The sequence below is a fragment of the Nematolebias whitei genome, chromosome 19 (genome assembly GCF_014905685.2).
Source record: "Nematolebias whitei isolate Nwh7 chromosome 19, NemWhi1, whole genome shotgun sequence".
NCBI lineage: Eukaryota > Metazoa > Chordata > Actinopteri > Cyprinodontiformes > Rivulidae > Nematolebias > Nematolebias whitei.
This window is the reverse complement of record NC_056516.1, coordinates 33,982,572-33,997,465: the sequence shown is the minus strand read 5'-3', so window position 1 is coordinate 33,997,465 and position 14,894 is coordinate 33,982,572. Positions and strand designations below refer to the sequence as shown.

The 14,894-nt window shown below is 37.1% G+C and overlaps 1 protein-coding gene across 1 annotated transcript in view; it reads left to right on the top strand.

The window, feature by feature from the left end:
• The window catches only part of LOC119425511 (glutamate receptor ionotropic, kainate 5), a 116,110-nt gene that overhangs the window by 5,143 nt on the left and 96,073 nt on the right, over positions 1–14,894 (top strand). Inside the window, exons 2-3 of the mRNA XM_037693040.1 lie at positions 10,820–10,984; positions 14,217–14,314. Of these exons, the coding sequence (XP_037548968.1) occupies positions 10,820–10,984; positions 14,217–14,314 (263 nt within the window). The remainder of the gene's footprint in view (positions 1–10,819; positions 10,985–14,216; positions 14,315–14,894) is intronic.

Below are 14,894 nucleotides of genomic sequence, written 5' to 3'. Positions count from 1 at the left end.
AATATATATATATATATATACATACATATATATGGATGGATGGATGATATTTAATCCACTCATTGTGTTTGTCCCGTAGTCACTGGGTGGTAGATGCAGGTACACCCTGGAAATGTTGCCAGTCCAACTCAGGTCCACACAGAAATGGACAAAACACACACACATTCTGACCTCGGGACAGTCGTCAAAGATAACATAAATGGTTTTGGACTGCGGATGGAAACCAGAGTACTCAGAGAAAACCCAAGCAGAAATGTTGAGCGGATCCAAACTCCACGAACAGAAATGTCCCATGAGTTGTACCAGGGTAATTTTGTTGTGAGGCAACAGTGCCTATCCACTGGTCCACCATGGTAATTATGTGCATCTGCTCACTAGTGCATGTGTAACATATTTTTAATTAGCCAAAAAGCAAATGTTAGTGAGCCAGGAAATCATTTTCATGCAAACAATATCTCTGGAAGCTGTCCCTCCAGTGTTATGCTCTATTTGCAGATACAGGCAAAAAGTGATAATTGCACTCCCCATGAACAAGAATCAAATCCCACACGTTAATTATTATTATCTTACAGGCAGCTGTATTGTCATATAAACAAATGACCTAGATTATATCAGAGATGGCACCTATAATTAGAGGGATTTTGTTTTTTTGTTGCATGTTTCAAACCAAACTGTTGCACCGACTTACAGATCAATAGGTATTCCTCTAGTTAGCATTCAGATAAACCAAAGGTTTCTTTTTAAACACAGCAGTCAGTGAGCAGTTCTGTTATGATCGTGTATAAAAATGTTGATGTTATTTCTAAATCTTCTTTCAATTACACTTTTAAACTAAAAAAAGAAAGGGATACATATTCAAATAAGAAGCATAAAATGCTTATAAGATCCTCACAATTTCAAAGCTTCAACAAAAATAGTCAAGTTTATAGTGTGTGGTGCCTGTGGTAGATCAATAATCAGCGCCACGGTCTTGTAATCTTGAGGCTGCCGGTTTGAGCCCAGATTGTGTCAGGAAGGACATCCGGCATACAACAATTGCCAAGTCTTCTGTGCAAGTTTGATCACTATGGCATTCCCCGCAGAACGCAAGAGCCCAAAGAAAACAACAAATTTACTGTGCAAACATGATCAGTAACAGATTTGAAAACAAGTCCAATGAGTTTAACATTCGCTTTTCATACATTTCAAACAAGCTGCAAGAAACTTGACATGTACGATAATTGCTGATCAACATTTTTTTTTAAATGCTACTTAATGTATACATAATTAAAAAGTCTGCTTTCTTCTTGCCTTTGTAAGCACAATGGAAGGATTGGCAGAACAGTTTTTTTTTTTTTTCATAATTAACATAATATCTAATGAAAAGCTGTTGTATCCAACCTGGTTATGCACCGACTGGTTTCTCCCAGTCTTTCAGATCATAAAAACATGAGAAGAACCCAAGAGGCATCACATAGATACTTCATATTATGACAGAATAAAAATCCAGTCTGGAGCATAAATATTATAGTAACGGATGTTTAGCATTCAGCAGTGTCAGTGTCCTTCAACTACATGACAAAATGCGATGAATTATTAGATTTTATTTCAGCGTGTGCTGTAAGTTGTTCCAACAGAATCATTACCTTTTGTCCATCATTGAATATCTCTGAACCGCAGATGAGACGGTGTTTAAAGGGCAATTTGTCACCACAGGATTGATTTATTCCATGAAAACAAACTTAGAAGGGCATTATTCTGTTTGGTCAGCTTTTATTTATTGAGTTATGGAGTCGGTGTGGGATTTAAAAGTAAAATATTTCACATTTGGGAGATAAACCCTAATTGAACCCAATATCTCATATACTCCAACTGTATCCACTATCTCAGTGCCAACAGGCAGAAACAGAACAGAACACACAAATATGAGTTTAAATAATACCTCTTATGAATATTTTCCCCAAGTGATGCAGTTTTTTTTCTTCTGTCTGTAAATGTTTGTATAAATACAATAGAATCAGTACCGAAACCACCGTATAAGACCTGTTTTTGTTTTCTCTGTTGATTATAGGGGGAAAAGTGATATTTAATGTCCTATATTGAGTTTTATAGTTATAGTTGGTTATAAATAGACAAATCCCTCTTTCTTTTCTTTTTTGAAACAGGCTATAATTTTCAGGCAGGCTGTTTATAACAACACATATAATCAAATGCAGACAAATCATTTAAACTCTTAGAAAATATACAGTTTCACCATCAAACTGTTAGTTTACTTGATTTCTGTAATCCAGCATTTGATACAGTTGTGATCTGGTTGTGGAAACAATCTTTTGCATGAGGCTAAACCTAATCTGACCAATTTTAATAAATAAAACACAAGGTTGCAATGACAAATGTTAAGCAATGTAACAACAATTAGTGCAAAATATGTATCAGTCTCACTGATGTTGTGATTTATTTATTAAACAGTGGCTAAATAATTGGAAATTAATTTGCTTGTGTTGTTTTTTGAGTTTCCAAAGGCCCATGAAAAAACAACAACATATATACCGTACTTTTTGCCGTATACGTCGCACCACTGTAGAAGTCACATCAGTCCAAATATGTCTAATAAAGTGGAAAAACCATAAAGAAGTCGCTTTGCCATATAGGTCGCATCTATTATGCGTCACCACTGATGCGTCGCATTTGTTATGCGGCACTGCTGACAGCCCGGAAATTTGCGCTGGTGTTGAGCCAAAATTTAGTTGACTGCCAAATGACGGCCACGGGAGCGTGCACGGGAGGACTTTAACAAGAATTTAACAAGACTAACACTTAAAAGCTTTTTTTTTTTTCTCGAAAGTATACCAAAGGTGTGTCTCAGTTTAACTTTTCCTTAATAAATGCACTTTAATGGTCAAATCAGCTGCATTTTGCCTGGGCGGTGCGGCAAAATGCAGCTCCAGGAGTTCCAGAGTGAGACGAAGGTGGCCTCTATGGCAAGCCAAGTGTCACATTAATAGCCACTTTTTACCTATTAATGAGACACTTGGCTTGCCATATTACTTGAACGCCCTCTAGCGGCTGAAAATGGTAGCGTTGACGTCAGATCTCAGCCAAAAATTAGGTTATAAATATGGGGGGGGGGGGGGGGAATCAATGTTCATCTCTTTTTAAAGCACTTCTCGTGATATTTTGCAGTTTATAGCAAAGCAAAAAGTAATAGCATGAAAAATGTCCTTCCAGTTCAAAATACAGTAAATGTACCATAAGTTGAAGTAGAAAAAACATAAATATGTTGTCTTGGTCTCTAATAAAAAAAATGTCATGCCCTGCTAAGATGTGCAAATTAAATGTGTCTCAAGGTTTGAAATATTTGGAAATAAAACAAAGTGTCATTTTGAGTTGCTTGCTGACAGGAATGCTTCCAAGTCCTGACAAAACTACCCCTGAAGCCACTGCTAGCTAGCTGCTTGAAAACAGATCCACATTCAGTTTTCACCAGGAAGGTTTCAAACTCAGAGAAAAACTAATAAAGATGAAGAGATGACAGCCGAGATGCCACAATGTGCACATCTGTCTACTGCAAGGCCATCTGATCCTTCGGGGAGTTACTCTCCCACAGTATCACATTTCTCCAAGTAAACCAAACTATTTGTCAAAAGAGATGGAAAAAATCAATATGTCTATAAAAACATAGTTTCACTTTGAGTAACACAAGTGTGAAGTTGTGCCCTCTGAAAGGCCACAGTCCACAAGAGGATTGCACTGCGATCCCAACTGCAAATCAGCGGTGCAATTTATTTATTTATTTCACTTTTCTTTTTGTCTTGTCTCGTTGAATTGTTCCTGTGGCCTCCGGAGCCCGGACTTCCTCCCTCATAACAAATGCTGTCAGCTATATTAGAGGTTGTATGTGACAATAGAATTAGCTAGTGGATTTTTAGTGATGGTAAGTTATAACACAAATATATATCTGCAGAGCCTCTTTTGATTTCATAAAAGGGATTTAATCAGTGTGTCTCAAGTTAAACTCAGAGTGAATCACTTTGACTTGATATAGAGTACAGTCTTGTTTGAAAAATACAACATGACATTTCTGTACCGCTGAACAAAAAGATAGGACGAAAGCCATTTTGTTAACCAGATACAAAGTGAATTTAAAATGTGATTATTTCAAATTGAATTTGAATGAATCCTGTTGGAGTCCACACAGAAGAAAGGCAAAAACAAAAATGGATGGAATAAGACAAAATGGAGTTAATAATAATCAGCAACAAATATTGAAAAAAATGCATGGAGGAAACAATTTAATTGAGTTTATTTATATAGCGCTAAGTCACAACAGAAGTCATCTCAGGGCACTGAACAGAAACATTCATATGTATAAAAAATAGTGACTATCTGCTTCGACCAGCTGGGTTTGGTATGAACAGATACACAATGGCAGGTCAAAAATAACATGTTAAGATAGAAATAATATCAAATGAAAACTATTCAATTTTAACAATTTATGTAAGGCAATCAGGTCCATTTGTCCTCCCCTAGTCTAAGACTATCACAGCAGAACAAGCCAACCTTAACTATAGGATTTACCAAAAGGAAAGTCTTAAGCCCAGTCTTAAAACTGGACAATGTGTCACCCTCACAGACAGAAACTGGAAGTTGGTTCCACAAAAGAGGAGCCTGATAACTGAAAGATCGTCCTTCCATTCTGCTTTTGGAAACTCTAGGGACCGCAAGTAAACCTACAGTCTGAGAGTGAAGTGCTCTGTTGGGAAAATATGGAACAATAAGGTATTTAATATAAGAAGCTGTTTAATAACTTTACCTAATGGGAGCATATATAAAGGTAAATAGTATTGGCCCAAGCACTGAACCATGAGGAACTCCATGACTAACTTGTTTGTATGAAGAAGATTCATTATTTTCATAAAATTGGAATCTATCAAATAAGAGATGTAAGACCAAATTCATTATTTTGTTCTTACTTCACTTACGCTCATTCGTTTGGCAAATACATTTTCTAACTCTCAGTTCTTTATACAACAAATACAAACAAGCAGGAGAGCATTTCACACATTTTCTTCCCTCCGTGATATTGATTTACTTTTATCTTTCACCTTTTTTCCTGGTGTCAATACTAAACTTTAGTTGTCAACTACAGTAGTACCTTGTTTATTGCGGGAGTTTGGAGTTTCTCAAGCTGGATGCGGAAGCTTCTCCTGCAGCTGTGGGCTGCACACAGTTGCAGCAGGTGCTAAATAATTTAAAATAATTTATTTTAAATTTGAAAAAATATCCATGCCTTTCATGGGGCTCATCCATCAATCAGCAAATTGTGTGTCATGTCCAATCTTACTTTGAAAACCACGATAGAGCGAGTCCGTGAAAGTTGCACTGTGAAGTAGCGAGGGACTACTAAGAGTGTTTGAACTGAAGTGAACTCACTTTGTAGTAATACAACTATATAAAAGATACGTTTTATCATATTTTGCCTCTTATTTGGGGCTGTATGGCCATTTACTGGTTCAAAAAATAAATCAGCTCAACGTTAAAAAGTCTCCAGTTGAGTTGAAATAATCTGAGTTGATCTAACGAGGCTGATTCAATTCCTCTGGACAGGTTCTTCTTTGTCATTTTGTCTTTTATCCAAAAGACTTCTTCAGCCTGAGGAGCATCTTAAACTTATGCAAAGGTGCTGCTTGTAAGTCTGTTTGCTTGCAGCTAAGACTGAAGAAGTATTTTGGATAAAACATGAAACAAACAAAAATAATCCATCCAGAGGACCTGACTCAACCTTGTTAGATGTATCTAAACATGAATATTGAGCATGCATCAGGATTATTTGTGTTGAGTTCGAATGTCCTGCCTGTGAATGAATAACTTCTGTGTTTTCAGTGTGGATGGGCATTTCTCACATGAGCTTTGTGAGCAAGGTGCCTATCTTGTTAGTGTCTTGGCCCAGCGATGGACTGGTGACCCGTACAGGGTGCACTTCGCCTTCGGCCTGTTGACTGTTGTGATATGCCTCAGCTGTTACTGAACAAAGCTGTTGCAGAAATAACTGAACAAGTGTGTTTTCAAATATATATCACATTAAACTGGCAAAATATTCTCTATAAAAGCATATTTGAAAAGATTTGAGAAGTCCCTGCCAGCTTAAAAAAAAAAAATCAATAGTAATAATTCAAGCTGGCTCTCTTTTACTATTTATTCAGACGTTTTCTGTCTCTTGATGTCTACCTGGAAATGAGCAGTGAGCTAAAACAAACATAGCCCATCTGTGCTTCTTGCTTTATTAGAAAACAAGAGACAGGAAAGTGACTGTCGTAAAAATGTCAAGAGTTCAAGTTTGGATTGTTTGTCTTTACGCATGTCTGCAGTGCTGAACTGATATATCTGTATTTATAATGGAAGGACATGAACTGTCACATGGCAGTGACTTTGAAAAAGTCCCTATATTCTAAAACTATACGTTTCAGAAGTGTTGTGTATTCTTTGTGTGCAAGCGGTCACAAGCACTGGATACTGTGTAAACAGAGATAGTGCCTGAACACTGGTGAAGTTCCCACAGTGGACTCTTTATCTGCTGCCTTATCTCCAGTCCTCCTCTTATCCTCCCTCCTCAGTATCTTTCTGGGAAGATATTGAGCTTTTTGCTCATTTGGTTTCCAACAAATGCCATCAGGAACATCTTGGGGACCAGAGCAATAAATACAATCACAGTCTAGTTTGTTTGCAGTTAGCTGCATGTGCTTATGAGAGCAGACATTTGTCATTGTTTTGGACTTAATGATTTGTTTTTAATTATTACTATTATTATAATTTATAGAGACATAGACTAATTTTAATTGAAACAGCAAGGGTGTCTGACACTTATGTGATGTTACATTTAGGCCTTTTTGTGTGACTTGGCAATATTTGTTCATGAACAAAAAATCCTGCACAATGGTCACACAACAAAGGACAAATAATAGAGACGACTATTCACACGCTCACTCACACCTAGCAACAATTTAGTGTTACCAGTTAGCCTAAAATGCATGTGTTGGTGGCTCCAGGTGATCTGTAAACCTGTGACCTTCATGCTGTGAGATGACACCTTCAGTGACTGCACCACCGTGTCAGTGACCATTTGTTGATGACGTTGCTGTTCAGCAAAAAGGCAAAAAGAGTTGTCGCCCAAATCACCAGGGTCACATTCCACCCCCTCTGCACCCTTCAGTAAATATGTTAATTATAAATGACATGAGGTTGCTCCATTGAACGGGTGATGGTTTTTAAGTTAAGAAAAAAGTGTCAGTTCCCAAGTGAGTTCGTGTTTTACTTCTTTTTTTTGTTTTGTTAGTTACTGGGAACATGTGGTGTCTTCACATGAACCATCTGGCTCTCTTTGTATTACCCTAAATTGCAAAAAAAAAACTACAACAGTCTTTTTGAGGAAGGATAAGATAAATTGCCTCCTGCTTTACTCCAAGAGTCGTTAATTATTGAAGAAACACAAATCCAATCCTGAACACATGCCGGCAGCAGCAGCAGATTTGCTCGTTTGTGAGTCGCAACGACATACTCGCTTAAACTTTTAGTAGTGATTTAAAAAAAATCTTTTGATTATTTAGTGTATGCGTTCCACAATGTTAAAGCCATTGGATCCAAAATGTTTAAAATCAGTGGTGTAGTCCACATTTTTTGCAGTGGTGATACTGTGCTTAGAAACCAAAGTACACCAGTTAGTGCAATGCAATCGTTAATTTATTTTGATTTTTAAGCATATTGAACATTTCAAAATTTCTCCGATGCTTATATTACAACAAAACTTTGTACAACAGTTGGCTTTATATTGAAAACATATAGAATTTATAAAACGTATCAAAGCAAAACATGTTAAAGTATTAAGTAGCAAGTATAGAAGTATAAATAATACAAAAAAAAAACAGGTTGAACCAACTCAATGTGTCTATAAAATATTCCAGATGTGTTGACAATGACTCAAGCCCGTGTCACGTATCATTGCCAATAATACGTGACACGGGCTCGTGTCATTAGGCACGTTTAAGTGGGTATACTGAAATCCCCAAGCTTTTCGAGTGGGTATACTCCATATACCCGCGTACGCGTATCACAGACTACACCACTGTTTCAAATGCAAATACACTTAAGCTTATGGTTCACAGTCAAGTCACGTGCATGCATATGTGTTGCTATTTCAGTATATTAGAAAAGAAGGTATTAATCTAATTAGCTTTATACATCTGAATGAAACTGGAAACTTGTTTTTACCTACTTGAAATTGAAAAAAAAAATACAAATCTTTGCACTCAGGATACATTTTTTGTGCAATAAACGAACTGATTTTGTTGCATTTCCATCTGCTGTCTGTGAGCGTTCACATCCTTCCCATCTGCCCACTCTTCAAATGCACGCTCGCAGGTTCAAATGCAAAGCAGACGAGTCAGCGGGGAGAGTGCAACCAAAATAAACATGACAGGTGTTACTGTACACAGCCAGTGGCTTCCTCTTTCTTCACTGTTTGTAGTAGGAGGAAGCCGAGACGAGGATGGGTGGTTCTACACGCTACACTTCCTACAGATGCCCTCACTTCCATGCGCTCTGTGCAGATCCAGGAATGAGTATCATTGCTGTTTTAGGTTCCGTCATCCTGCTTCCTGTCACGTTGCCTTTTCTCAAAGACCGCAGGTGTCACTCAACATTGTTCAGTTGTACCACATAAAATCAGTTTGAGGTCAGTAAGCACAACCAGAATTAAAACATAAGGCGCACTGGATTATAAGGCTCACAGTTGATTTTTGAGAAAATTAAAGAATTTAAAGTGCACCTTATACTGTATTTTCCACCGTACACGTCACACCGCCCTATAAGTCGCATCAGTCCAAATATGTCTAACAAAGTGGAAAAATCCATAAATATGTCGCTTCGCCGTATACGTCGCATCTATTATGTGTCATCGCTGACGCGTCGCTTTTGTTACGCATCATCGCTGACAACCCGGAAATTTGGGCCAGTGTTGTGCCAAAAATCGATGGGCTGCCAAATGGCAGCCACTGGAGCGCGCACGGGAGGACTTTAACAAGATTAATAAGAATCAGAATCAGAATGCCTTTATTGTCATTTTACACAAGTACAATGAAATTAAGAGCCACTCTTTTTTTCAGTGCAAAAACATGCTTAAGAAAAACACACACTAAAAATATAAAAAAAAATTAACACTTAAAAAACAATTTGTGCGCTCAAAACTATAGCAAAGGAGTGTCTCAGTCTAACTTTTCCTTAATAAATGCACTTTGATGGTTAAATCAGCTGCATTTTAAAAGCCCATACACAGAAGCATGAGCGCGCAGAGGACGACTTGATATCTCTTTCTTCGAAATTTAACAAGATAACCACCTAAAAACAATTATTTGTTAGCTCGACTTTATAGCAAAGGTGTGTCTCGGTTGAACTTTTACTTAATAAATGCACTTTAAAGGTCAAATCGGCTGCATTTTGCCAGGGCAGTGCAGTGAAATGCAGCTGATTTGACGGTTGCTTCAGGCAGAGGAAGGTAGCAGGCTACGGCAAGCTGATTGTGTCACTAATAGCCACTTTTACCTATTACATGACACAAAGGCACGCCATGCTGCTCGACTGCCATCTAGTGGCTAAAAATGGTAGTGTTCAATATTTTCAAATGAAAATGGTCATATCTCAGCCAAAAATTGGTTTATAAATATGGGAAAAAATACATAAATATGTCACTTTGGAGTATAAGTCGCAGGGTATGCAAATTATGCAAAAAACAGGACTTATGCAGTGAAAAATATGGCATTGCAACTGCAGTACGTTGAGGTCAAGAGGTGATAAGAAAGAGTGTCGAACTGTGCAAATGTTGAACATTATTGTTGTCCACCCAGCTGCAGTCACTTCTGCATCACAAGAGCAGCTAGTGTTGCTACTGAGCACGTGTTGCTCTCTGGGGTTTAATATTTCTATGACATATCATCACTTTCACCATTTTGTGGATATCAGAAGAAAAAAAAAATCTGACAAGGTTTTCAATCCTATTTTATTTATTTTGAGTATACTTGTGTTAATGTACAACCTAGATTTTACATTATTTGCTTTATAGGCATTGCATGTTTTATTCTAGCAAATATGTGCCACATTGTAAAAAGAAACACTTTTTATGAAGATATATAAAATAATGTATTAAATTAATCTCTGAAGGAGAAAAATCTTTAATCAGTGCTAAAATTAAACATACATTTTGGTTGTAGATGTTAAAGTATGCATTTATTACTTACAGATCAGTGCTATTATGTCACTGAACACAAACATTTAACAACAAATTCTCCTTCTGTTCGTCTCCTCTTTGGCTCTAAAGTCAAGTGTGTCCAGCACACTGTGTCAGAGTTTGGCTGCAAAGATTTCCAAGTTAACGGAGAAAAACACTGATTTGTGAGCCGTTTAATAGCAATGATGATTTGCTCTGAACCATGGAGACTATTGCATTAAATTAAATTAAATAAATTGAACAAAAAAATGTGGTAATGGGGGAAAAAGAACTAAAAACCAATTGGAGGAAAAAAAAAGCCAATTTAAATTCTGAGTTCATTATTGTGTAATTGTGAATAATTCCAAAATTACAATGAAATAATTAATCTTTCATAATTGAAACGTGCTCTCAGTCAGTTAAATATCAGGAAACAAATGAGAACAGGAAGATGAACTTTAATTGAACTGGTTTTGCCGACCAGTTTCATTCACAGTCCTTTGAGTTCATCTTGTGCTCTGAACTTATGTGATGCCAGTGTAATTAAAACAAACTGGATCTCCTCTTTTGTCCCATTTCCTCCAGCGGCCCTGCTGGATGACCAGTCAGTGTGTGGTCGCGGTGAGCGCCTGGCGCTGGCTCTGGCACGGGAGAACATCAACAGTCAGATGGTGGGCACCTCCAAGGCGAGGGTGGAGGTGGATGTCTACGAGCTAGAGAAAGACTCCCAGTATGACACCACTGACACCAGTAAGATCTGTCTTTCTGCTTTTTTTCATGTTCTGGCAGAGGAAGAGGGCAGGAACAGTGAAGCTTCAACCTTTCCAAGTCAATAGTGCAGAAGGTGCAAATAGTCACTGCCTTCACTCTAACTGGACATTCATTATATTCAAGTGTCAAAAATATTATACACACACACATATATATATATATATATATATATATATATATATATATATATATATACATTAGTCCTTGAAACAAATATGTTGTGTTTTGTACTTAATAGCATATTACGTTATGGTCCTTTAATATTTTAAACATTTTTCTTGCTTGTTTCTGATTAGTCCAGAGTCAGTTTTGTTCCCCTCATCAAACATCCGATGAATAGATTACCTTTTCTTTATTACACGATGAGCAGGACATGCTGCGAGCGGTCAAAAAGACTCGAGGACAGATGGATCATTACCGTTTCAAGGTCCTGAACGTTAACAGAACACAAGGTCACGGTGACTTCAGCGCTGCAGCGTTCTGAACGAGCAGCTGTTGCTGATGTTCGATTACGATCGGCCAGCGACATGAGGACAGGCCTTTGGATTTCCTTTAAGAGCGTGCACGTTGAACAGCACGAAAAAAAAAACACAATGTCCAGAGGAAAAACATGCTGATTAAACTTTAATTGTCAACATTACATACATACTTTATTTATTTATTGTAAAGGGTAGCACTCTTAGATTTAAAAAAAATATATATATAAAATAAATTCTTAAAACAACTCAAATTTTGAAAAACTTGGAAAAATGTCATTTGAAACTAAATTAAACAATTTGCCAATCTTCTAAATCCAATTTTTCAAACAATAGAACATAATGCACATTTCAAAAGTGAGAAATTGTTCTGTTTTTTGAAAAATATTAGCGTAAATAGGAGTTTGATGTCACTAACCCATGTTTAACAATGTGATTCACCCCCTCCATTTTCAGGCAGGAAATATTTAGGAACTGAGGAGACCGGTGGGTGGTGTTGTTGGAGGCGACGGTTGTCACATTCTGGGCTGTGTTCAACACTCCTTGGACTTATTTGCTGGATGGGGGCATTGGGGGTTCAAAAACCTGTTTATACTGTTTTGGATTGATGGTGTCCATTCACACATGCGAGTTCACCATGCCATTGGCACTAATGCACCCATATACCATCAGAGAAACCTGCTTTTAAGCTGGGCACTGATACCAGACTGAATGATCACTCTTCTTTTATGTAAGAAGGAAGTGATTTCTAAGAAGAATAATAAAAATGTATTCATATGGCCAGAAAATGGTTCTCTGCTTTCATTTAGTTCATTTTTAATAAGCCTTGGCCCAGAAGGTGGCAGTGTTTCTGGAAGGTGTTCACATATTGCTTCTTCTGCGCAGAATAAAACTTTACCCAATATGTACCCAACAATTTCCTGCGGGATCAATAACTTTCTTATCTAACACACGTTAAGTGTGTTACACAAGTATGGAAGTGATTCTGAGGCCATGCAGGGAGGTCCAGAATAAAATCAGACCTGTTTTAAATGCAGCGCTGCCCGAGTGTCCCATATCACAGTTTCTTTCACGTAGTTTTAATTTTTTAAACAATGATATGAATTGTAAATTACAAGTTGTTAAAAGTCATTCCAATATTTCAACAATAATTTAACAAGATTAACACTTAAAAACAATTATTTGTTTGCTTGAAATTACAGTAAAGGTGTGTCTCAGTTGAACTTTTCCTTAATAAATGCACTTTAATGATCAAATCAGCTGCATTTTACCTGGGCGATGCGGCAAAATGCAGCTGATTTGACCTTTGCTCCAGGAGTTCTGGAGACAAACGTGGCTTGTATGGCAAGCCAAGTTTCTCATTAATAGCCATTTTTTACCTATTAATGTGACACTTGGCTTGCCATATTGGTCGAGGGTCCTCTAGTGGCTGAAAATGGTAATGTTTAATATTGTTCGTGTCAGAATGACTAAAATCGTCAGATCTCAGTCAAAATGTGGATTATAAATATGGGGAGGGGGATGTATATTAATCGCTTCGGTGTATAAGTCACAGGACTTGCAAATTTATGAAAATGGTGCGACTTATCCAGTGAAAAATCTGGTAACCTTATTTGTTGCAAAATACTCTTCCAGCTGTTTCACATTCACTTTCTTTTGTAGCTTTTTGCTTCATCCATCCCAACTTTTTTTAGATGTGTTGGTGCCATAAATTCCAAGCAACCCCTTATAAAATTTAATTAAAAAAATGCAATTTCTTAGTTTAAAAATGTGATATGATTGCTATGTTCCACTGTAAATAAAATGTGGGTACAGGAGATTTACAAGCTATGTATTTACTTATTTGTTACATTTTAAACAACATCACATAATTTTTGTTATCTACGTAGATTGTAAAATAATGGAAAAAATAACATAAACAGTTAAATATATGTTACTTTAGGCACTGAATAACCCAACTCTTGACAAAGAATAACAACAACCTTGTATTTCTCTCTCAGCAGGACAGTTAGGATGACAAGATGACGTGTGTTATTGTATTTTGGTAGCTAACACTGACAACATGTGAAATCACGCACTCGACCCATTTAATTTTATGGTAGCTAATAAAAACAACGTGTCAAAGTTGGTGGAAAGTGGAATCCGAAAAAGCCGACTGACACAAAAGGGCTCAGAACAAAGAAGCTGTTGTGGCAGCAAAACACAAAGTAACTGAAAACACAAGACAGGAGAGAACACAACACAATGACCCGCTGAAGACAGACTGAAACTGAAAGATGGGAAAGTAGCTGCAGGTGAGACTAATTAATTACAAAAGACGTGTGAGTGGAGTTAACAGGCCTGGGTGACCGAGTGAAAATGTATTTACTTTCATTTAGACAGCTAATCTCATAGAAGCAGGTAGTCTGGCTGATACGTGGAGACACTGAGAAGCTAAAGACAAGGACTCTCATAAAAACAAAAACAAACAGCACCATGGCAAACTATATTCAAAACAAACAAACAAAACATAAACTCATACATATGTCAGAGGAAATACAAACACAAGAATCATGACACTACCGGCCAACCGTTATGATGCTTTGTTATTTAACATTTTTGTTTAAATAATGAGTTTTTTTTTTGTTGTTTGTAAAATTTGTATGTAAATGTGATTTTTTTTTTCTAAAACAGCTGCATGGAAAACATTTGAAGTCATATAAAGGTCTAAAATGAAATATTGTTTCTCATGTCAGTGTGTCAGATCCTGCCAAAGGGCGTGGTTTCTGTGATTGGCCCCGCCTCCAGTCCTGCTTCTGTGTCCACCATCAGTCACATCTGTGGAGAGAAAGAGGTGAGCCCCGTCAAGCTAAGCCATCTGATCACAATGTGACATAATAATAATAATAATAATGTCATCACAATGTCAGCACTGTATGTTTCCATACAATGGCGAAATTAGTCTCTGCATTTAACCCATCCACCACCAGGTGGTGCAGTGGGCAGCTATTGAAAGCGCCCGGGGGACATTTTGGGGATTAGACGTGCTGCCCAGAGACGCCACGTGATGTGCAGTGACTGGGGATCGACCCTGGGACTCTCGGGTCCCAAGCCGGCTGCCCTGCCTCTAAAGCTTCATATTTGTGTCCACTGAGAATTGAATACAGTTTTTTTTTTTTTTTTTTTATTGTTTCGTACAATATTTGGGTATGAAGTGACACAACTATAGGATGTTGACGGCTAAGATAAACCAATATGTACCCCTTACTGATGAAAAAATAACTAAATCAATAAATATATCATTTTTTGTGTATTAAAGAAACTAACAATGCATCTGTTTTTATTTTTATTTTACTCAGCTAGAGATATAAACATCACTTCTGAAATGAAAATATTCTTTACACACCTAAAAGAACTACAAAATAAAAATAAAA